Here is a 26,610-nt window from a genome sequence, read left to right on the forward strand (position 1 = left end):
TTCTTTTCTTTTTTATTTTAATTTTAATATATTTTTTTTCAATACTATGAAGTAATTTGGTCATTTTCAATAATTTTGGATGGAATAAATGCACATTGGACGCTGCGTGGTGTGTATGAGTTGATCGGAGATTCGGAGAGGGCATATGGCAACTAGAACTTGAATTAGGGGCCTGATTGCTGCATTTTAAAATTAAATTGCATGAATTTATTTCCCCCAAATACCTACAAACCTTTCAAATCCTGATAAACCATAACTGGAAGAGAAAAAAACAGAAAGGAGTAGATATGAATATGTTGTGGTATGGAGACTGTCGGATGGGCAGCACAACCTGTTCGGACAAGAACTGTAGAGATGCTGGATTAATTTGGGGCGTACGGACAGACAAAATATTCTGTCTGAACATGAGTTTCAAGAAGTGACTTTTTTGGTGCATGTCCGGGCTATGTGATGGTATACGTGTCTAGACATGTGGGGTATCAAGTTACGGAACCCTAGGGGAGTTCAGAAACCACCACCCGAAAACTCTGGTTTTTTTATTTAAAGATTGAAATGAGACTCTGTTGTTATGGAAAAATTGTGGAAACATTGAGAGATCTTTTCTAGGTTTTCTATAGAGGAGTTTAAGAGTTGAATAGTTTAATCAATGTCTCTGGATTATAAAAGTCTCTGAATAGAGATATATTCTCCATCATAGTAAAATCTGTTACAACTTTGTGGACGTAGCTCTTAGTTGTGAACCACGAAATCTTATGTTCTTTTATGTTTTGTTTAATTATCTTTATTTTGTTTTATTCTTATTTTCACATCCATAGAGAATTGAAAAATATGACATATTTGCCTTGGCATGGTACATATATACTCGTTATCTAGGAAAGCTTTTTCTTGAAGAGCAAAAGAAGATCTATAAGCTTAATAAGAAAAGATCAAGTCATTTGACTTGGAACATTTCGTGCTATTTCAAATATTTCAGCTTAATATCCATGTCATTTTCTGAACATACAATTAATCACTTTAAGGTTTCTGCGGATTGGAGAAAAGTAACGTAAGAACTACTCCATCAATTGCAGTTGTCGGATTTGGCTGCATTTCTATTATTTGCAAATTACGTTTTAAGAGGTCCAACAATGGCCGGTTAATTCACCCACTAAATAAAAATCTAAATGGATAACTTACAAAGTCTTACAAGCTAGGTTCCATCAAGTGAAAAACATAGGCCGGTTCATTGACTCCCGGCTATAAATAGACATGTTCCCATGAGCGCAACATCTCTCACTCCTCACATAACCAACAACTCACCGAATACAGAAGCAAGAGATCGTAACCACAGATAAGGATGAAAGGGGTTCCTAATTACATTGTAGCTTTGGCACTCATGGCTTTGGCATGCTCCCTTGCCTCTGCCTTTGACCCTTCTCCTCTGCAAGACTTTTGCGTTTCAACTAACAGTTCCCTCGATGGTGGTATGCACACATTCTTCTTCTTCTTGTTATTATTATTATGTTCTTTTGAAGTCATTTGATGCATATATCTCCATTCTTTTCTCTCATCTATGGCATCTACATATCAATATAATTTTGCTAGTATCTTGCGTGATATTAAATAACTTTTTTCTGAGCAGTATTTGTGAATGGAAAGTTCTGCAAGGACCCAAAGCTTGTCACTCCCAATGATTTCTTCTTTCAAGGACTAAACATTCCTGGAAGCACTGAAAATCAACTAGGGTCGATTGTCACTCCTGTGGGTGTGGACCAATTATTTGGCCTCAATACACTAGGTGTATCCTTAGCTCGTGTAGACATTGCACCATACGGCGTAAATCCACCCCATACTCATCCTCGTGCCACAGAACTTTTCTTAGTCGTAGAGGGTACTCTGTTAGTTGGTTTTGTCTCATCCAGCCCGGATAACCGCCTTTTCGCCAAAATTCTAAATGCAGGAGACTTATTTGTCTTCCCATTTGGTCACATTCACTTCCAGATTAATGTAGGAAAGACTAATGCTGTTGCTTTTGCCAGTTTCAGTAGCCAGAATCCTGGGCTCATCACTATAGCAAATAATGTTTTTGGATCCAATCCTCCTATTAATCCGGATGTTCTCACCAAGGCCTTCCAATTGGACAAGAATGTGGTTGAATCTCTTCAGAAAAAATTCAGTACTTAGAGAACTATATATACGTAGTAGCCATAATGAACCGATTGATGGTTTGAATAAATTTGACATGTTTCCGTTGTTGTATTGTCATAACAATATATAATTATAATGAAATAAAATGGCTGCTTTTGTACTCTCATATTCTTATCTTTTCTGGTATCTAAGGTTCGTAATACGGTGTGTTTGAAATATCACTTCTAGCTAATTTCTTTTGGTACATGCCCTTTGCTTCCTCTTTTCTAAAAAAATAAACTAATAAACATTGAAATAAATGAATAATAAAAAAGGAGCAAGAGCGGATTCAAAAGGTAGCTAATAACATGTCTAATATCTTTACATAATCTTTACTAGCTTATATCCCCCAATATATGCGGATTTTTTATTTATTATAATTTAATCTTATATATATATATATATATATATATATATTTTATTTCTTAATAAAACTGTCGCTTCGATTCACAAATTTCAAAAGTCGCTATCAATCACAATTTTCAAAAGTTTTTCAAATATCATATGATCACTAAGAAACAAACTGATCGAAAGATAAAAGTTTAGGCAAAATAAAAGCAAAGGAATAAGAATATCGGACATGTATGTAAGCATTAAGTAAAGCAAATTCAAATATATGAATAAAAAACATTTTAATTAACGCACCTGATAAAAGGGCTTACATCAAATCTTAAAAGAAGACGTGATTTTTCAGCTCCAAAGTTTCTAATGAGCAAAATCTTAAACAAATAGTCATTGTAGAAAAGAACATTAATCAATAAATATTTTGCTGCAATTTCATCTCTTAATCCCAAATTTGTACACTGTATTTTTTTTTTTCTTTTTTCTTTTTGTAAAGCAATTAAATAGAAATAAAATAAATTTGAAGTCTTTGTTATGTGGAAAAATTCCAAGACACTAATCCTTTGACCAATCAGAAATTACAATCAAGCTTCCTTTAACCTAGAATCTTGTCAAACTTCAACCAATCAATTTCAATTTCTAGGATTTACCAAATTTCAATTAAACCAACTAATGAGTATAACAAAAACCATAAACTATCAATTTAATCTCAATCCATTTCAGAACCTAGTATCTTATAAGAAGAAAATTTGAGAGAGAGAGAGAGAGACGAAAGGAAGAGAGACAAAAACCTCAAATTTCTTCTTCTGATTGGTCATTATGTAAAGGGGGAGAGACGTGAGATAGCAGAAGATCCCAGTATCTCATAGGAAGAAAATTTGACACAAAGAGAGAGAGAGGAAAGGGGGAGAGACGTGAGAGAGCAAAAGATCGCTACCCTCCTTAACGGCGTCAAACAACAAGGACACAACAAGTTTGTTTTAGTAAAATTCTAGGGTTAAATAAACTATTAATACCTGAGTTTTAAGCCATTTTAAATTTAGTACCTGAGTTTTATTTTGTATTATAGGTGGTACCTGAGTTAGGAGTAAAAACTCAGTTGGTACCACTGTTAGATTTTTCGTCCAAATTTTTTAACCGCTCGCCAAGTGTCAACTACTGAGGTTGACAAGTAGCACTATATAAAAAAAAATAAAACTAAAAACTGAAGATCTTTAAAAATTAATTAAAAATAATAAAATAATAAAATTTTAAAAAAAAAATTGATAAAAAGAAAAGAAGAAGAAGAAGAGGGGTGGCCCCCTTGGCCGGTCTGGGGTGGTCGAACCACCCAATGGCAAGAAAAAAAAAAAATTGTTGGGTTTTGGCCCTTGGGGGTGGCCGAACCACCCCGTGGCCCATGAGGATGGTTCGGGCACCCCAGACAGGCCAAGGGGGTGGCTCAGTTGTGCAAATTATAATACTCGCAAGTGCACGAATCGTTTTGCAATATAGTGTTATGAAAGTGCGAGCTCGATCCCACAGAGAATTGTGTTGCAAAAATTAATCTCTATTTAAACTAATTCTATTTTAACCTAGTTCCAAATTTATGGATTTTTAACAAAAGAAAACATAGACAAAATTAATGAAAATAAAGGGGTCTAGGGTTTTGGAATCCACACTCACCAAATCATAGCAACCTATTCTCATGCTCATCACACATATTTGAAGTTTTCACATGCAAAACTTAGGTATGCCCTACTTTGCTTCAAAAGTTGTTTAAATCATTCGATGAATCCATACTTGCACAAATCACAAAAGATATCTAGTTTTGATTAAATCATCAAATGTATCCATGGAATGAAACACAACGAATATCCAACATTTTGATAAATGAAAACCCAAGCCATCAATTTAATGAAACCATATCAAATCATCACTTGTATCCAGAAATCACAAGAGATATCCAACATTAATCTCAATAATCGAAGTAGAACAATGAGAAATCAAAACCCATAAACTCAAATAGCATAAACAAGCATGGAAACTCAGTTTCTCTTCAATGGTGACGTTTCATCCTCATTTCTAGACGAGATTTCAGCTACACATAACTAAAGAAAGCATAAATAAACAACAAGAATGCATTAAAAATCAAAGAAACTTACAAAGAATTGAAGTTCTAGGTCAAAATCAACCCAAAAGCCCTAAACTACAGTGAGAACGGTGCCTAGGGCACTCCCAAGCGGCCTCTTCTCCTCAAAAATAAGAAAATAATGGTATTTATAGAGTTAGCTAGGGTTTCTAAAATTCCAGCTCCGCATATATTCGATTGATCGATTTTATAATCGATCGATCGACTTCGGGCAACTTTCGATCGATCGACTTGAGATTCGATCGATCGACTTCCCAGCAATTCTGAATTTTCAGCTTTTTATGTATTTTCACTTGAAAATTATCATTTTTCTCTTAATGTCGTGCAAAAACACCAAAACTAACCAAAACATTAGAAAATAATAAAGATAAAGGTTTAACTAATGTAAATTAAGGGGTCCAAATATACACTTTTTGGCACTCATCAAATACCCCCAAACTTACATTTTGCTAGTCCCTTAGCAAAATAAAATGAAAAAGAAAATCAAAGCATGAAACATAAGTCATCTTTCGTGGGAAAAACGATTGCATTTAGTGTATATAACAAGCCTTTTAAACTCCTAGGACTCCCTAGTGGACGAGTGAAGTCTCGTGAGGGTTTGCCAGAAATGATACCCACAATCATTGAAACACTTTGCTGTTAATAAGAAATAATTTTTACGCAAACCATGGTTCATATGTCATTGACATGCTTAAAAAGGCAAACCCCATCATCAACATCAACAAGGGATCCAACATCAAATCACTCATAAATGGACAATTAAGACATCACATTTTCTCAAAAGTGTAGAGTGAAATTAACATGCAATCATGAGGTTTCATTTTAATCTCAAGATAAGTACCTCAAAAATCATTGGACTCCCTATCAAATGAAACAACCAAGGCAAGATTTGCAAATTATTTTATTTTATTTTATTTTATTTTATGTAGGCTGTCTTAAGCTTTCTAATTGACCCATGTAACAAGTGTTGGGCCAGTGACTCCCAAACTTGATGGTCTTAGGGTACTAGATGTAGAAACATCCTTAAGGACTTAATTATTCAAGTCAAAAAAGCTACGAAGCCAAACTAGCCATACAATTAACCAAATTGAAATTCTCACATTTTGACGTGAACACTCAATGCTTAGTGAGGCAAGAAGCCCGGTTACTCAGTGAAAAACTCAAAATGATCTTATTTTATTTCTTTTTCTCTCTTTATATATATATATATATATATATATATATATATATATATATATATATATATATATATATCTTGCAAGCCAAGGTTATTTATCAATAGGTTATCCAACAACTCTCAAAATATACAATTAAGCACGAATTCATACCCCACAGATTACATGCTAATGTACTCGTGATAATTTAACTCAAAATAAGTGAAGTCTCTCTAGCCCAAAAATAAGTCAAAAGACTCATATTCTTAATGACATGATGTGTTTAAAACTTTAAGCAAGCTAATGAAATGCAAACCATAGCTATGGCTTAACTCAAACTTGACAACAATTTTTTTTTTTTTTTTTTTTTTAGAACAAAAAGACAACTAAAAATAACTAAACAAACAGAAAAAATAAATAAACAAACAAACAGACAAGTGTTTTTCCATACCCCCAAACTTGAATTACACATTGTCCTCAATGTGTAGTGTAGAAATACATTACCAGAAGTAAGGAAAAATCAAGGTGTGAAAAAGGTCAAGGCGTCCCCCAAACTTAAACACTAAAACACCTGTCAACAAAAACTAACAGCAATATTTTCTCACAAGAAACACACATCAAAAGGTTAATTGCTATCAGAAACAAAAATAAAATAACAAGAAATGAAATGAAATGAAAAATGAAAGAAATTAAATGTGCGGAAAGTAAAAGGGAAAAAGAAAATTTACAGCACCTTCCCCGATCACATGGATGTCCAACCAATCCCTTCCACCCTTTCTTCTTTAGAATTTGATATCCCTTTGGTGGAATGTTTCGCCATCTCATGTAGCCCACTTGCTTGCTTCGAAGGATATTCTTAGGACGATGATTCCTAGATTTGCGCGGTTGTGTACATAGATCCTTGACAGTTTTGGCATAAGATGGCTCTTTGAGACATTTAGGAATTGAAGCTTGGGGCTCATGAAATGTCTCAAGAGGGATGGTGATGAAGGAATGAGCTTCAATACTCATTTTCTTGTATTTGGACGACTTTTGATTTGACGGGGGCGCTGTGTGCTCCAGGTGCTACTCTTTTTCTTCCTCTTGGTTGCTATCCACAATTTCCTCACTCTCAAATATGGTGATGGCGGGACATGCTCATGATAAGAATTGTTGAAATCATCCTCATCAATCATGTAGTGCCCTGTAGCCATCAGCAGACTTTGAAACTCTTCTTCCTCTCTTCTTGTGACTTCAGCAACCAGATATTCAAACTGTCCTCCTATCCTGGCAATCGTCTGAGTGTTTTCCATAACAGCATTCTTCACGTCACTTATAGCTTGGCCTGTAAGCTCCATGAAGACCTTGAGAGTGTCTTCCAAAGTCGACTGTGAAGAAGAAGCTAGATAATTGTAGGATGAAGGATGGGAAGATTAGTTGTCGAACTGCGGATAATCAGGATGGTGTAGTTCTTGAAATTAGGGAGCACAATTTCCCATGGCTTGAGCTTGCCACGAGAAATCAGGATGGTCGCTCCAGTCCGGGTTGTAAAAATTGAAATTTAAATCAAATCCCGGGCTGGAGAAATTGGTGTTCATTTGCTCATAAGAAAGATTGCAGAATTGTCCCCACGATGGACAATTACTAGCACTATGATAAGGATCAGAGCAATATGAATATGTTCATGTGAGTAGAAATTGTGAGGGTAGTTGGTTGGAGCGGGTGTCCTACCACTAGGCGAAGCATGTTGTGCAGAAAAGTCACTATAATTATTAAAATAAGAATCCATGCTTCACTTGCACCCTTTAGCATGCAAATCTCCCACAAAAGAACTAAACAAAGTTTTTTTTTTTTTTTTTATTTTATTTATTTATTTATTTATTTATTTTTTCTTTAAGTTAAAATTAACTAACAAAGAAAAACAAACAATAAAATAAGGTAAAACAGAAACAAAACATTAACAAAATAAACTAAAACCAAACTGATTTTTTTTTCTTAGCTGCTTCCGATTTCCTGTTGACTTCGGACATTCGCTCGATCGAAATTAAGTTTGATCGATCGATTTTAGATCGAGCGAATGTTAACTCGATCGATTTATTTTCGATCGATCGACTTTTGGCTAGATCGATCGATTATACAGGGCACTCAGAAAGTGCAGCAGCTGCAGAAACAGAACCGGAAACACAAACAATTTTCTATTTTCTTTTTTTTTTTGTTAGAACATAAAACAGAAACAAAACATCAAATTTACAAAACAAAAATCTAACTAAACTAGTAGAAAAATAAAATCATTTCGAACAAAAATCAATTTCCACAAACTAAACAATTCCTTGGCAACGGCGCCAAAAACTTGTTGTGCAAATTATAATACTCGCAAGTGCACGAATCGTTTTGCAATATATTGTTATGCAAGTACGAGGTCGATCCCACAGGGAATTGTGTTGTGAAAATTAATCTCTATTTAAACTAATTCTATTTTAACCTAATTCCAAATTTAGGGATTTTTAACAAAAGAAAACATAGACAAAATTAATGAAAATAAAGGGGTCTAGTGTTTTGGAATCCACACTCACCAAATCATAGCAACCTATTCTCATGCTCATCACACATATTTGAAGTTTTCACATGCAAAACTTAGGTATGCCCTACTTTGCTTCAAAAGTTGTTTAAATCATTCGATGAATCCATACTTGCACAAATCACAAAAGATATCTAGTTTTGACTAAATCATCAAATGTATCCATGGAATGAAACACAACGAATATCCAACATTTTGATAAATGAAAACCCAAGCCATCAATTTAATGAAACTATATCAAATCATCACTTGTATCTAGAAATCACAAGAGATATCCAACAATAATCTCAATAATCGAAGTAGAACAATGAGAAATCAAAACCCATAAACTCAAATAGCATAAACAAGCATGGAAACTCAGTTTCTCTTCAATGGTGACGTTTCATCCTCATTCCTAGACGAGATTTCAGCTACACATAACTAAAGAAAGCATAAATAAACAACAAGAATGCATTAACAATCAAAGAAACTTACAAAGAATTGAAGTTCTAGGTCAAAATCAACCCAAAAGCCCTAAACTACAGTGAGAACGGCGCCTAGGGCGCTCCCAAGTGGCCTCTTCTCCTCAAAAATGAGAAAAGAATGGTATTTATAGAGTTAGCTAGGGTTTCTAAAATTCCAGCTCCGCATAAATTCAATCGATTGACTTCGGGCAATTTTCGATTGATCGACTTGAGATTCGATTGATCAACTTCCCAGCAATTCTGAATTTCCAGCTTTTTATGTATTTTCACTTGAAAATTACCATTTTTCATTTAATGTCCTGTAAAAACGCAAAAACACCAAAACTAACCAAAACATCAGAAAATAATAAAGCTAAAGGTTTAACTAATGTAAATTAAGAGGTCCAAATATACACTTTTTGGCACTCATCAGTGGTCGAACCACCCCATGGCAGGAAAAAAAAATTGTTGGGTTTTGGCCCTTGGGGGTGGCCTAACCACCCTCGTGGTCCATGGGGGTGGTTCGGGCACCCCAGATCGGCTAAGGGGGTGGCTCAGCCAACCTCCTTCTAGTGTTTTTTTTCTTTTTTTCAATTTTACTATTTTTAATTAATTTTTAAAGAATTTTTATTTATTTATTTTTATATAGTGCCACATGTCAACCTCTAACAGAGGTACCAACTGAGTTTTCACCCCTAATTCAGGTACCACCTGTGATACAAAATAAAACTCAGATACTAAATTTAAAATGGCTTAAAACTCAGGTACCGATAAGATATTTAACCAAAAATACTAAAACAATCCTAACCTTTCATCAAATTACAGCAATTGTTTTGTACTTTTAAAGTATAGCACATAAGCCGGATTCTTAAGTTAGAATGTACTAAATAAATGGTCAATATACATATATACATATGAATATTAACTAGCATATATGATAACGTATTAATGTTAGTTATGATAACATATATTAAGTTTGTAACACTAAAAATGTTACTTAGCTTACTTTAATATGTTAGTATATATGTTCTAACTAGTTATTATGTGTGCATAAGAATAGTCATACCCAAGTTGATGTTTACCTTACAAATAAACCTAATTTCTTAAAAAATTATGTTGACAATTAATGAAAATTCATGCATGTCATAGCCATTTAATTTTTTCAATATTTTTAAGAACATTATTGTTTAGGGTTACGGTTTTGTGTTTGTGGTTTAGGGTTTGGGGTTTGACTTTAGTGTTTTAGGGTTTAGAGTTTGGGGTTTGGGTTTAGGGTTCTAGGGTTTAATGTTTATGGTTTAGGGTTTATAGTCTTTAGAAAATTATAATCATGCATGGTATAACCATTTAATTTATCCAATATTTTTTTTTATAACAATAAGCTATAATATATCGTCAATTATCATATGTATACCGATAAGCCTGAGTACTTAAATTGTGGTAATATGATATGATATCAAATCATCTTTACGAATACGTGTTGTGCATTTAAAATGTAGTCATGCTATGGACAAGAGTTTGATGACAAAGTAGAGAGGTTCGAAGGAGTATATTGATGGGGTTAAGGCGTTTGTGAGATTTGAAATTTAGCAAGTCGAGAACTAAAGAGTTCATTGTGTGCCCATGTAACAAGTGTTGCTTGAACAAAACATGACGACAACAGGAAGTATCTAACCATTTGACAGTGGGAACTGAAATTTTGACTGGTAACACTGACTGGGTATGGCATGGAGAAAAGATTAGGGCTCCTGTACTTAATAGAGAACCGCAAGTGGAAGGCTCCAATTCGAGTCAGTCGGCAGACATTGATATGGCCCCAATACTTGACGAGTCCAGAACAATGGATGCTATTCTGCATGATGTTTTCGGCATGCATGATGTTCTAGCAAACCACTATAGGTATCAAAAGGAAGTGCAAGCTGAAGCAATAGAAGTAGTTGAAGAAGACATCAAGGATCGAGAAGAGTTCGAGAAAATTCTATAACTTGCCTAAAGATGCAGATAAGCTACTACATGAGAAAACAAGACATAGCAAACTGAGTGCTATTGTACATCTATACAATTTGAAGTGTATGGGTGGATGGAGTAATTCGATTTTCACATCCTTGCTTGAGTTTATCAATCAGTTACTATTAGCCCAATTGCTTAAGGGAATTGAGAGACTACTAGAGGGCTCGGTACCAACATGCTTCTAGCTAGAGGTGGGTATCGGGGTAATCGGTGACGGTAGAGGGTTTTTCGCCTACCGTCCCGAATTTGTCGGTGAAATCGGTAATTGCACTGACAAAGTGCCGATATCTCATATTTCGACCGTTGCCGTCACTGGTTAACCGAAGACTGTAACAGTCGGTGAAGTCAGTTAGAGGGAGGTTAGACATACAGAAGAAGAAGAAGATGGCTATTTGATAAAGTTCTTTTCCTCTTGTGTGAATGTACCTCAGCTCTCTTCAAATCTGGCCTCAAGTAATGGAATCTACTTCACTATAACCATTAACCATGACCATAAAGAAAATGAAGGTTGCTGCTGTAATTGAAAGAAAGGAGAGAGTGTAGCAGAGTCAGACACCTAACACTGTGGGAGTTTAGACAGGGAGAGAAGAAGATAATAAGGGAGACAGAAGAGACGAGACTCTGGAGAACATTTTTTTACCAATAGATATTACCAAAAAATTAATAAATGAAGTAAAAAATAATAAAAATAAAAATTAATGATGACACGAATTACAAGGTAACGAATGAATCAAGCATGGATTTATTTCATTACTTGGGCAGTGTAAAATGTGTAATGAAGGCATTAGGTATAGTGTGAAGTGACAATTGAAAGTTGTGAAACTTGATGAATTTGGATTTCCAAGGTAGAATTGTGTATAGATCCACTATGGAGTGATCACTTTAAAAAAATTAAAATAATAAAAATTAAAATCATATTCTAAATAATTCAATAATACAACAGATAATATAACAATTCAAGAATTCAACGACTAAACACGCACTGTGGCAGCGTCACATTGTTTAGTTGCAGGTACACTGCTCCAAAAAAGCAGTGTGACTGCGTCACATTGCTCCAAAAGTTCAAACTGTCATGGTGTTTTTGTCAAACAAAGAGTTCAAACGATTCAAAAATTTGTATAAAAAAAGAGAAAGAAAGAAAGAAAGAATTAAATAAAATACTTTAATAACATAGCATACTTCACAAAAATAATTAAACAAAAAACAAATTAAAAGTTTACAAACCAAATTAAAATTTACTGAAGAAAACTAACACAAGTTAAATAGTAAATAGCATCATTCAATTTGATCCTATCAAATTATCAATAATCAAATTAAACTAAACAACTTGATTTTATTCTTTCCATGAGATACCTGCAATAATCAAATAAATCAAAACATAAGCATAGTGATCAATTAAAAAAAATTGTACAAACTAAATATTATGTAATAATAATAATAATAATATGCATAAAAATACCTCGAACTAACAAAGAGACATCGTTTGACAAAGTACATAATTCAAGCCTTAATTCGCGTCATATGTGATGGAATTGGATATTATTTCTACCACAATAAATTTTTTAAAGAATTAATAAAATCAATTAATAATTTGAACAATTAACAAAATATGAAATTTATTTTGTTACCATTACCTGAGTCAAGCTTGTAGCTCTCTTCATCTTTAACGTTAGACAAGAATGACTCATGTGCACTAATGGGAGAAGATCTCAACCAATTTTGAGTACATACAAGAGCCTCAACTGTTTCTTGAGCCAAAGAACTCCAATAAGGATCTATCACGCGACCACCAGTGCTAAATGCTGACTCGGAAGCAACCGTGGTAATTGGAATTGCCAATACATCTTGCGCTACCTCAGCGAGAATTGGAAACTTTGTCAAATTTACCTTCTACCACATTAAAATATCAAAGTTTTCATTGGGTGTATCAACATCCTCCAAAAATATTGTTCTATTTTTGTCTTACATTGCATCAAATTTCGAGACGCCCGAAATGAATGAAAATTCTGTAAAAAAGTAGTTCTAGACCTAGAACTACCAACTAATGTTGTATCACTCCGCACTTCATCATTTGATAAGATAGACCCCCTTCCAACATTTTTAGAACCACGGGCGTAGTGATCATATAACCGACCCAATACCCCATTAAGTTGAGAGTCAATTCTTTTCACTTTCTCAGCCCCAAAACTAAGCCGGAACCAATATTCCAAACCAGCCATCTTGTAACGTGGATCAAGCAAACTAACCACAAATAACAATGGGTTAATCTTCTCAACATCTCCCCAATCCAATACTTATCATATTTTACTTTTATTTTGTTCGCCATAGTATTCAACAACGGATCACTACTTTCAGAATATTCTGTCAAACATGAATAAACAGAACAAAGTACATCGAAATATAAGTTGGAAGTTGAATGCAAGGAACCAGAGATTTGCATTGTGACATCGTAAAACACTTGCAAGAACTTAATAAAGTGACGGATATTATACCATTCATCATCAGTCGGAGAACCCAACACCCTTTTTCCCGCAACATCCTCGTACAAATAGTTTAAAAAATGTCCATTTTCATCTATCATAAGTTCAAATGCCATTTGGTACTTTTCTGCCACCTCCAACATCATATAAGTAGAATTCCATCTAGTGCGAACATCAAGTGTTAAGGAAGCATTGCACTCAATGTTTTATCTTTCTGCACAAGACTTAAAGAGAGCCAATCTTTTCACCATATTTCAGATCTTTATGATTGAATCGTCAACATTTTTCAAACCCTCGTGCACAATTAGATTAAGAATATGTGCAGAACACCTCACATGAATAAACTCATGATGACAAACAACTCCTTTATTGGCCACAGTTCTTTTTTTAATCCAATCAATTGCAGTATCATTAGCACTTGCATTGTCAATTGATATTGTTAATATCCTATGAATCCCCCATTCAACCAAACACTCTTCTAATTCCCTTGCAATTGTTTTCCCTTTATAATCTGGCACTTGACGAAATGCTAATATCATTTTGTGATATTTCCAATTAGTATTAATGAAATGCCCAGTGACACACATATAATTCATATTCTAAATTGAAGTCCATGTGTCAGTGGTCAAGCAAACCCTTTGGCCAGCCATAAAAAATGTGTTCTTCAGTATGTTTTTATCCCTCATATACAGTTTGACACAATCCTTCATCATTGTGTATCGAGAAGGAACCTTAAATCGAGGCTCAAGAACCCTGAGTAGTTTCTAAAATCCTTTTCCCTCCACGGTCATAAAAGGCATTTCATCAACAATAATCATTTTGCAAAGTGCCTCCCTAATAACCTTCTCAGAATACTTGATAATCATAAGATTGTTACCACCACCATTCCGCCCGACCCCAAAAGTGAACTTAGATTGAGACCTATCCTGTTTAGATTTTAGGCTCTTGTACTTTTGGCATGAGTTCACATGATACAACATAGATGATGTGCCATTGATTTTTGGGTGACATTTATAGGGAGTCCCACAGTAATTGCAATGTGCCACAGGATCATCATCAGGGGTACTTTTATCTTTAGTGAAATGGTCCCATGCTGCAGATTTGTTTGAAAGATTTTTTTTTCCCTAGGGAGTGGTGGTCGTCCACCACGACCAAGACCACTAGTTGGCATAGATCCAGCAGCAGATGTTTCTATGTCCTCAATCTCTATGTGAGTCACCGGAGTGTCCTCAATCTCTATTGGAGTCACTGGAGTGTTCAGAGGAGAAGATAGATGACAACAAGCACTACCCAATGAAAGTGAGCCTAGAGGTGAATCCATCTGTAATGAATGAAAGCTAAAAATTAATATTATTCCTTATTAATTATTATGGTAAACCAACATGATGCATTATGGTGATTTCAAGATTTGAGTCATCAAAGTAATTTTTTTTTCCTAGCAAATAATCATATAGTCTAATCTCTATATATATATAACAATTGTCCAATAATAATGATGTGATACTACCAATAAATTATTAGTTTAATTATAATTTTTTTTTTTTTAAATAGAATAATGATCTCTAAAAAATATGTCAGACAAAAGTTTTTAACTAATAGTCTAATAAAGGGTTGGTTAATTTGAATTCAAAAATAAATAAATAAATAAACGGTCGATTTAAATCAATGTTTGGTGTTCTATATAAATTCTATACTTTTTTTTAAGAGAAACCAATCAACAGTGAAATTATTATGAAAGAAAAGGAAAAAAAAATCTATAGTGAAATAGTGATTAAGATTCACACACGGTTCCAAATTAACCCTGCATCTTAATTTGATTGGCACAAACTGTGTTCCGAATTTATAATTTTTTTAAGAGAAACTGATCACCAGTAAAATTATCATAAAAAAAAAAAAAAAAAAAAAATTGCAGTGTAATAGTGATTCAAATTGACACATTGTTCCAAATGATCGCACGTCTTGGACTTTGGACGATGTAGATGTAGCAAATACTAATCGTATATCGTTATTATGGAAAGACAATAAAGAATTAGATTCATGTACCGTATGTGGAGAATTTAAGTGGAGGGCTGATACACATATAGATGAGGATGGTGAGGTCATATCAGCGAGGAAAAAACGCCCGGTGAAGATCTTGAGGTGGTTTCCACTCATCCCACGGTTACAGAGGTTATTCATGTTTGAGCATACTGCGCCCCATATGAGATGGCATGCAGAAGGCCGCACTAGGGATGGCGTATTGAGGCACCCGGCCGACGGTGAGGCATGGAGATCGTTTGACATTTTACATTCAGATTTTATGGCAGAGAGTAGGAACGTCCGGCTTGGTTTGACAGCAGATGGATTTAATCCATTTGGGAACATGAGCACATCCCACAGCATATGGCCCGTAATGCTTGCGCCGTACAATTTGCCACCTTGGATGTGCATGAAACAGTCGTCCTTCATCCTGTCCCTGGTTATCCCTGGACCAAGCTCACCAGGTATGGATATTGATGTTTACCTTCAGCCATTGATTGATGAGTTGCTGGAATTGTGGAATGTAGGGGTACAAACATTTGATGCTTCAAAGAAGGAAAATTTTATTATGCGATCCCAGTTGATGTGGACAATAAACAACTTGCCAGCGTATGCAGATTTATCTGGTTGGCCTAACAGGGGTGAGAAGGCATGCGCTTGTTGTATGCAATCTACACGTTCTATACACTTAAAGAACGGATGTAAATTTTGCTATATGGGGCACAGGAGATACTTGCCACCTGAACATCTGTGGCGGCTGAACAGGAGAACATTTGACGGTACTGAAGAATTTGACAGCGCGCCGATTGTGCCATGCGGAGATGAGGTCGTCCAACAGTTGGACGGAGTTGCGTTTGGGGATGAGATCGCGGGTAAGAAGAAGAAATGGAAGAAGCGGAAGAAGGGTGCAGGGAGTTCCGATGTTATATGGAAGAAGAAAAGTATCTTTTTCAGATTGCCGTATTGGAAAGACAATTTGCTTCGGCACAATCTTGATGTTATGCACATAGAGAAAAATGTTATGGACAATATACTTGGCACTATTTTGGATATAAAAGGAAAAATGAAGGACAACTTGGCAGCTCGGCTGGACTTGCAGGAAATGGGGTTGAGACCTAAGTTGCATCCGTTCACGGCCGCAAATGGTAAAACGTATATTCCCGCTGCCTGTCACACCATGTCTAGAGAGGATAAAGAAAATTTTCTGAAGGTTCTTCGAAATGTGAGGGTCCCAGACGGATACGCCTCGAACATTTCACGATGTGTTCGGCTCAAGGATCGTACAATTTCCGGCTTGAAGAGCCATGATAGCCACATACTGATGCAACAGCTTCTCCCAATTGCACTGCGTAAGTCATTGCCAGATAAAGTTGTTAGACCTCTTGTGGAGATTTCTGCATTTTTTAGAGGCATATGCTCAACTAAGCTATCACAAGAAGATATGGACCGACTGCAGGGTGACGTCTGTATCACTTTGTGCAAGCTAGAACAGATATTCCCTCCAGGGTTTTTTACCAGCATGGTCCACTTGGTCGTGCATCTTGTGCGCGAGTGTAGACTCGGCGGACTCGTGCAGTATAGATGGATGTACCCGGCAGAGAGGTAAAATTCGGCGTAATATGTATATAGATATTTTGATTTAATTGTAACCCTAATTGACGACAATTAAATTGTCGTGTATGTGTGTACACCAGAAGTCTTGGAAATTTCAAGTCTAATGTGCGCAATAAAGCGGCTCCTGAGGGGTGCATTGCGGAGGGGTACATAGCGACCGAGCTGGTAACGTTCTGTTCAAGGTATCTGAATAACGCACCAACATTCCACAACAGACCTCAGAGAAATCCTGATGGATCCAAGGGGGCGGGCACGCGTGTTACCCTGAACCGGTTGATAATGCACCAGATTCATCGTTATATTGTGTTCAACTCTGAAGAGTTTCACAATTTGCGGACGTAAGTAGTGTTCTTATATTTAACAGAATTCGAATAAAAGTATTAATAACAATTATTACATAATTGTATACGTTGAATGTAGGATGCACAAAGACGCGCTTAGGCGATCATGCACTAGAGGTCGCATTACGGAGGCTCTTATTGAAGCACAACATCATGAGCAGTTCTGCGAATGGTACCGTGCATATGTAAGGAAATAGTTGTAATTTTGAAATTGGATAAATTTATGCGGGTTCAATATAATTACCCAATGTGATGTTTAATATTTGTAATTATAACATAGGTCGATGGCTTAGACGATCAACGTAGGGAGGAATTGGGCCACAACTTGGTTATGTGTTGTAGAGGGCTAAAGGAGACAGCGGTCAAGTACAACAGGTACGTGGTAAATGGGAAATTGTTTCGCACGCTTGCCCATGATGTGGGAAGGAGGACTCAGAATAGCGGCGTATGTGTTCCTACCGTTGAAGGCGAAACGTACTACGGCCAGTTAACCGATATAGTTGAGGGGACAGGACTACGTACGTCCTATTTAAGTGCAATTGGGCAGGCCCCACGATGGACAGAGGATTCACAATAGACGAGTATGGCCTTGTGTTTGTCAACTTCAATCACCTCGTCCACAGGGGAGAACTGATTCAGGACGAGCCGTACTTGCTTACATCTCAGGTGGATCAAGTGTTCTACGTAGAAGATGGAAGGAACCCAAATTGGGTTTGTGCGGTTAGGACCAAACAGCGCAACGTGTACGACGTTGGCCAGGGGGATGGGAGTAATGAGGATGGTACAACCTACCATGAGTGCGTACCGCTCGTACTAGCCACCGATGACCTACCCGATACGAATGATGAATTCGAGTACGACAGGCCCGACATTGATCCGATTGAAGCTCCCGTGATACAATGATTGATGTATTTGTTGTGAGTATAATTAGCTTGAACTCAATACACTTGACTGATATATATATTGTTTGTACAATTCGCTTGAACTCAATACAAAATTTTATTATTTGCATAAATTTCGTTGTATAATTTGCATATTCATTAAAAATATATTAAAAAAACATATTCTAATTAATTTGTCTACATTTGGTCGCAGGTATTGATGGACCAGAGACCCCCTCCTTATGCATATCGGGCACCTGGCCCACCCGTGCCCCCATGACCACGCCCACTGATTCGACAGCATTATATACTGCGGCGTGGCCACACCACCCAGACAGGGCTTATAGACCATTATTGCCGGGTACGGTGGCCGTGCCCACGTCAGATCACAGGTAGACCAGCACAGCTGGACCTTGCAGCTCTCCATTGTTGGAGTTGCCGACATTATCTCAGATAGGGTTCACCCAACCGGGTAACGCCAATCGATGGTGGGTGCGAGAGGGGATGGGGCCACAGGGTTATGCGCCGTACTTTCCGTATACGTATAGTGTACCGTCGACGTGTAACCCTGATAGTGAGACGCAGGATGGTAGATTTCCACTGTCACAGACCGAGGAGATGCAGATGCCGGTTGTGGGGTTGGGACAGATACCGGCACAGGCGGCGATGTAGGGCCAGATTTTGGGGGCGAGTCAGGGCCCGGGGCATGTAAAGAGCCAGATGCCTTTATCTGGTGAGAGCCAGGTGCCACTTTCCGGTGAGAGTCAGATGCCAGATGTGGGGGGGAGCCAGAGTACCCATGAGGAGAACGTTGCGATGTTGGGTACCGATCAGTTGGCCCCCGGTAGCCCCCAGGATATGGATTCAGATGATGATCAGCAGCCTCCACCAGCCGGAGGGGCTGGCGAGGAGGTTGCAGGCGACCCATCGACCCAGCACATAGAGATTGAGCAGATTCGGTTGATGGGTAAGTACATATTTAGACATCCTTAAAACTCATATTATGTTATCAAAAATTTCATTTTTTGTTTGATAGAAAAATAACTTGAATTTACAATTTGTTTATATATATATATATATATATATGTGTGTGTGTGTGTGTGTGTGTGTGTGTGTTCTTTAGTGTTAACCAATTAAATTTTGAATATTTTTTTCATTAGGGTACAACCCAGACGGGACTATTTATTATGAGGTGATTGAGGACCCAGCGAGAAACTGGGTGCTCCCGAGGGGGAAGAAGGTTGTATTGCAGTACAATGCTGCTATACAACCTGTAGGATGAGCCTGCAATCGTTTTCGGCGGGCTGAGGGCAAGCTGATCAGGAGTGGGTCCTACATACACATGCGGGACGAATGGGCGAGGGTAAATAAGCAGATTAAGCAGACAATGTGGGACGCGCTGATGGTGTGTTTATGAATATAATTTAATTATTTATTTGAATTAAACTTGAGATTAATGTTTTTCTTGAAGTTTTTAAACCTATAATGCTTTGATTGAATGTGCAGGAGGAGTTCTATCTACCTGTATCAATAGACGCGCGCAGGGCACAACAGGAGGTGTGGAATGATATTGGCCGTAAGCACCGCTCGTGGAAGTCGAGGTTCAAAACCAAACTATGTATTGGAGACGGTGACACGCCCGAGAGTATCCGTTCGAGAATGCCGGAGAATTTTTTTGCGAAGTATGACGCAGCAGATGTAGAGTTCCTGCTGAGAGATTGGTGCACTAAGCATAAAATGGTATGTAGGCCAAAAAAATGTTGTGGTTTTTTAATAACAGTTCATTTAATTTTAGTTTTAATTTAAGTGTGTCAGTGCTTACATTTTTATTTTCATGTTTAATGCGTAGGCAACCTCTGAACGGATGAAAAGGCTGCGGGAGCAGAATGACCTTCCCCATTGTACGGGATCTAAAAGTTATGCCAGATTTAATCACGAGGAGGTATGAAAATATATATGTTTATGTTTTTAATATTTGTTGCTAATTGTTTTTCTTTTTCTTTATACTATTTTTATCGCTATCTGTTTGTTATATATGTCAACTGCATGATGACAGACATGTACATCTGGCACGCCCCCCACTCGCGCCGCGTTGTTCGCTACCGATTTAATTTACTAATATTTTTAAATTATGTGTGATATGTCATTATTCAATATATGAGTTTTTCATGTTGACGACGTACAGGAGAGGATGACGCAGAGTTTATCCACTGATCCAGCCGCCACGCAAAGCGTCTCTGCAGACACGGTGCATTGGGCACCGAATGACGCTTACGAACAGGCGGTTGGGAGGCCTGAGTATGCAGGGAGGGTTCGGCAGGTTGGGCCGAACGTCACACCTGTTCGGGGGACATGTTTCTCATATAGGCCTCGGTCACAGGGGGGACCATCTCAGGGCACGTCTCGGGATTGGGCCGAACACGCTCGGAAGATGGAAGAGATCCAAGCGGAGCTACGGGCTGAGCGAGTGAGGAATGACTTGTTGGAGCAGCGCATGCAGCAGTTCGACGCCATGGAGCAGCGCATGCGACAGTTTGAGGTCTTTATGTCCTCCATGGGAGCATCAGCACCATGTCTTGGTACTCAGTCTTCACCTGCACACGTAGGTAGTACGTCGTCTATTAGTAGTGCATCTACAGGTATGATTTATATTGTGTATAGGAGAAAATTAATTTCAATTTGTTTTAATTACCCCTTTAATTTTGCAAGTAATATTACATACTTTAATTGTCTATATTATTTGCAGGTAATTCGACAACGGTTGGTGGTAGCGCGCCAAGCGGCTACGTGGATTTTAAATTTATAAGTTTACCACTCGCAATAGTACGTATCGATTGTACTATAGTAAGGGTGATCGAACCACAGAGATTATTGGTTGTTTTGTGTAATAGGATATGAAAATGAGCGTATTTAACTTAATCAACAAAAGTAAAAACAAAAGTTGTAGAATTGAAGCTACAACGATAAAGTGAAGGAAATGAAAACGGAAATGAAATTAACTTAAAAGAAAACTTAGGGTGTTCACCCTATCCAATCATCAACCTATGCAATGCTTAAAGTCTATATGGATCTTCTTAACATGCTTGATATAAGCGCGTAATGGGCGTCAACCATTACGACGACCTCGACGTGAAAACACTCTAGTTAAGACGGAATCATAAAGCACCTAGGTTTACATTAATCAACTCCACGTAAAGACTAAACTATAATTGAAAAGACATTTACTCTACCTAAGGTGTGGAGTGACTAATGTTCCCTAGCTTACTACTCTATAACACATCCTAATGAGTATACACAATACATGAAAACCCTAACTAGGCCACAATGACAAAATATCTAGTTTCACACCATATCATTCCACATAAAGTTAAACTACAATTGAAAGACAATTAGACTACCAAAGGGGTGAAATGATTGGTGTTCCCTAGCATACCCTATAAGGTGACTCTAATGAGAAATCATACATCATGTCAAATAGCACCATTGAAAAAGACATCATTCTTGTTTCCAAGAATGTTGGTTTTACTCAAGACTTCAAGAAAAACTCATAGACAAGTTAAACTCTTTTTCATGAATAAATTTGATTGGAATCTTGATACCAAAACCTTTTAGCATGGGTTTTGATATCCTCTAGCCCTCAACAATCATCAAACATCTAAAGAAAATCCTAAGAACATCAAGAACACTTCATGGTTTTTGGATTGGATTTGGATCAAACCCTAAGACTAAATTAGCTAGACATGAATTTAAACTAATCTAAGCATGGAAATGAATGAAAACATTAAAGGAACAAAGGAGAAATGAATTGAAATCAACTATATTAAACTTAAAGAAATTCGGATTACAAAAGAGGAAGAAAATGAAGAACAAGCTAAGCTAGAACTTGAAATTAAGGAAAGGAAATTGTTCTCTGGAATTAAGCCTAGAAAACGTGCATCAAAGTAAACTAAAACATGAAGAATTAAAGTGATACACCTGAGAAAATCCGAACAAACCCCAAAAGATGCATGTTCTAACCTAAAACCCTAATCTCATATATATAGAGAATTGGATTTACAAAAGAACATCAAGAGCTAATCCTAGCCACACAAACAAAGCTGGTCGGCGTCCATTTCTGTCCACAAAATCCAACTTATGATTTGAATTGCATAAAAAATGCAAAGATCTGGAAATATCTGATTTTCTGGAAGTCGGCGAATTCGATCGATCGAAAATATGTCGATCGATCGAATTATTGGCTGTACAAGTAGTAGATCGATCGAAATGCCTTGGACGATTTTCCATCTTCTCAGGGTCAGTCTCGAACTCTGGAAGTGACCAAAATGCCCTTGATGTATTTCCAGGTCTAATTCAAGAGTTTTGAATTAGATTTCAACTAAGACCTGAAAATAAGATAAAACACAAAAACTACAACAAAACGTTATATATACAATACGAACTAGGTCTAACAAATGCAAATTAAGAGGTCTTGAATCGAATAATTCAAGACTTATCAGTTGGTACGTTGTCGCCTGTTGGACGACGGCTGAGCTAGCACTCCACTATCGCTACACCTTCGCCCACTACACCATTCCATGCGCAGCAATCGCCGGTTGGCGAGAACACGCCTGGGACGGTACCTCATGATTTGCAGGGACGCCCTTCAAATTTGTAGATATTTTATGTAATTAATTTTTATTTGTAAATATTTGCGTAGTTAACGAATACGTTATTAACTATTGGTTTGTGTAATATGATTTTGTGTTGTTTTTGGGTAAAATCAATATTGCGTTATTTGTGGTCGGAAATAATAAAATTTGAAATAACGAAAATTTATTAAACCAAATAATTTTAAATAACCAATAACAAAATTAAATTCAAAAAAAGTTCCAAATTGAATTTTTTATTTAATTAAATTTTTTATTTAATTATTTAATCATATTTTTTATTTTATTTAAAAATACAATTAAATAATTAAATTAAAAATTTATTTAAACGAAAAATTCAATTTGGAATTTTTTTTTTAAAAAATAACCGGTTTGACACATGTATTGTGATACACGTGTCTGTCAGTTTGACACGTGTATCACAATACACGTGTCAAACCGGTTTGATACGAATATTTAAAATACTCGTGTCAAACGGTTTGACACGTATATTTGAAATACACGTGTCAAACCGGTTTGACACGTGTTTTTTCATACACGTGCCAAATTTGACACGTGTATCTCAATACACGTGTCAAATTGTGCAGTTAATGACCTGCACATCTGACACGCGTCTCACGCATGTCAAAATGCACGTGTCTAACTGTTTGACACATGTCGACACTGTACACGTGTCAAACTGCACGTGGCTATTTACATACATTTTTGTAGTGCCTTTAAGAAAGTTGCTGTAAATTTATGAAAGACGACATTTGATAAGGTTGCCAAATAGGTGGGAATCACATGAAGTTGCCATTTCACGTTTGTTTATTGAATGGTCAGATTCTTGGAATTATCATACTAAAACCTTCGTTCTTGTTATGATTCCATCCTACGATACGTCTGGCAGGAAGGGTTACGTACATAAATTGGACAGACTTTTCAACCAAATTCCTCAGGATGCATGTACGCTAACGGGCCAGTTTGGAATTGAAAAACCTCCTTAATTGGTATATTGATCGAGATTGGCTCTAAATAGGAGTTTTTATTTGTTTTTATTTCTCTACTGCTTGTACAACTATCCTTTTCCATTTCATCTTTTGATTATCTTAGAGGTGTGCTATGAGCAGTGGCGGAGCCAGAAATTTGTCTTATTAGGGGCGGAATTAAAATAATAAAATATAATGATAAATAATTTTTTTTGTTCTTTTTATTATAATATATAAAAGTATGGTAATTACAATTCAAAATATATATTATAACATAATATATGTATCACAAAAAATATATCTATCAAACTTCATAAATATATGCCAAATTGATATTTTAGTTAACATATATGTAGGTACTAATACAAAAAAAAAAAATAAAAATAAATAAAAAATAAAAAAATAAAAACAAAATACAAAATACAAAATAGCCTAAGAGCTTTCAATTTTCACCTTGTCGGTAAGTCAAGGAGGTTGGCTGCTTTCCTGAGCTTCAAACGCATAGAGACCGTATTCAAGTTTAAAGGAATACATAGATAATTTGTTTTAATGCACATTAAAATATTCTAAAAATTATGTTGTGTTGTGTTTTGTGTTTGGTGTTTTTTTTTTTTTAATTTATTTATTTATTTTATTTTTTACATGTCCATACACGAGGAGAATGGAGGATTCGACCTCCGATTGAGCTATTCCTTAGGAACTTTTTTTTTTTTTTTTTTTTCTGAAATGATGTTAATTAAAAAAAATATTTCATATCGTTTCTTTTAAAGGACAGTAAAACATACTAAAAAATGTGTCATTAATTGCACAGTATATAGTGATTTAAAATTAAGAACTCACGTCATTTTTTACAGAAAAAAGGACGTGAAAATTTTATGAAATTTCGTGCGGCAAGGGTATTTTCCTAAAATTTTGCGTGCTCACTCATGGTTGGTTTGAGTATTGAATTTTTAAAATCAGAATTGAATTTTTATTCTCTTTACGAATTTTTAGGCAAACAGAGTTTAGTGTTTTTTTTTAAATTGTGTTTGGATGTTGAATTTTTGAGATTAAAAAGTATTGTTTTTTAATGGTAGGAAATGATTGGAGGTATGAAAAGTTGTGTATAAAGATTGGTGTTATGAAAAGTAGTGTGGAATTATGATTGAAATAAATATAATAATTAAAAAATGACTATTAAAAGGAAAATTTCATATTTAATTAAAATTAATTATAAAATTTAAAAAATAATAAAATTGCCGTTGATTCCCTATCCATTTCTTGGTTTCCCATTTTGCCCCTAATCATTTTGTATTCCCTGTTGGTCTAGGAGATCGATGTTCTATGGATTTATGCCCAAATAAAACTATTTTTGGTTTTAATTTTAAGTACATTGTTTTTTCAATCTAAAACTAATACCGCACTTTTCGGAAAAAGGAAATTCATTTACTTTTTAAAATCCAAGAAGCATAACTCTTTCTCTTCTATTTTTACTATAAATTAATATTTAAAATTAAAATATCATTTAAAAACCAAAGTTAATGTCATTTAACTTAAACTAACATAAATAAGATAAATCTAAGACAAATGTACACATATAATAATGTAAAATAAAGAAAGAAAAAAACATACATAAATCTATGGACAAAAAAAAAGAAAAAACCATGCATGTCAATTCCGAACAAAGCTTGGCAGCCAATCAAATGCATAGCTCCATTACAGTTCACGAACGGTATTGAAAATAAAACAGTTCAAGTAGCAATATCTAGAAATATCCGACATATATTATACAATAAACTGAGTCCGATAGAAGCAACAGAGATGCATAATAAACAGTGGTTTCACATACAACCCGCAATACAAATCAAACTACTTTAGGCAAACATGACAACCAACAAAAACAATATCCCTAAGAAACACAAGACACAAACTCCTGTAATACCACAACATCGCATAATGCCCCCGACGGTCCACGGCATGCCTGACGCGCTACCAGGAGCACGTAAACCCACAGCGTCGTCATCATGTACCGCTTCTGGCAAATTTTGCATCAATTCATCTTCCCAATAAAAACCTTCGGGATGATTCTACAATAACACATTAAAACAGAATGAGACTGCGAATCCTAACACAACAAATGTGTCAAGAATCAAAAGACATAAAAATGAGGCTTCAATTTGAGACCTGTGATTGCTTATGAGTTCATACCTTGCCTAGGGAGCACTTGTAAAAGCGTCTCATATAGTTTCTTTTTGTTCTTGAGATGAGGAGTGTCATGGGTCCAGCACCACATGTGCAATTCACCTTGACGTTCATATCTACTTGGTAATGCAACATAAAACAACAAACTTCTCATGTACGGGTGAACAATTGGACATAACAAAATTTGTAATTCAAATGACCCACACAAACAACATACATATCAGTCAATTTTACATATTTATCTTACATTGAAAAGTCTTATCAACCATAAAACAAACTCAACCATAACAAAATGCACGGGCATTATAAAAAATATTACTTCAACATTATAATTGCCATTTTTTTTTTTTAATTATCTCCATCATCGTTTCCATGTGCATTATCTCACATTGCTTGTGCAATGCCTTCTCTAAAATTGCTCATTTCAACGCCAGCTGCAGATGAGAAGTCATACTGTCCTAAATGTGAGGGGCCTGCCTCATCATTGTTGCCATATGCATAAGGCTACTCACTCATCCCTAGTTCTGCTGCATCAGTGTCGTTGAATATTTGATCATTTGGATTACGTGTCCCGATGAAGTTATGCAGTGTACAACATGCCATTATAATGCCAGGTTGACGTGACAATAAGTACTTAAGCATATCGTATAAAATACGCCATCTCCTCTTCAATCTGG

General features: G+C 36.0%; 1 protein-coding gene and 1 long non-coding RNA gene across 2 annotated transcripts in view; both read left to right on the forward strand.

Annotated features, from left to right (window-relative positions):
- LOC133882629 (uncharacterized) overlaps positions 1-26,610 on the forward strand; it is a 60,461-nt gene that overhangs the window by 8,667 nt on the left and 25,184 nt on the right. The window lies entirely within an intron of this gene.
- Positions 1,287-2,169, forward strand: LOC133882908 (germin-like protein subfamily 1 member 13). The gene is made up of 2 exons (XM_062322147.1): positions 1,287-1,463; positions 1,622-2,169. The coding sequence occupies exons 1-2, from the start codon at positions 1,337-1,339 to the stop codon at positions 2,161-2,163; spliced, it is 669 nt and encodes a 222-aa protein (XP_062178131.1). The 5' UTR covers positions 1,287-1,336; the 3' UTR covers positions 2,164-2,169.

This window comes from Alnus glutinosa, chromosome 11 (assembly GCF_958979055.1).
Source record: "Alnus glutinosa chromosome 11, dhAlnGlut1.1, whole genome shotgun sequence".
NCBI classification, from domain to species: domain Eukaryota; kingdom Viridiplantae; phylum Streptophyta; class Magnoliopsida; order Fagales; family Betulaceae; genus Alnus; species Alnus glutinosa.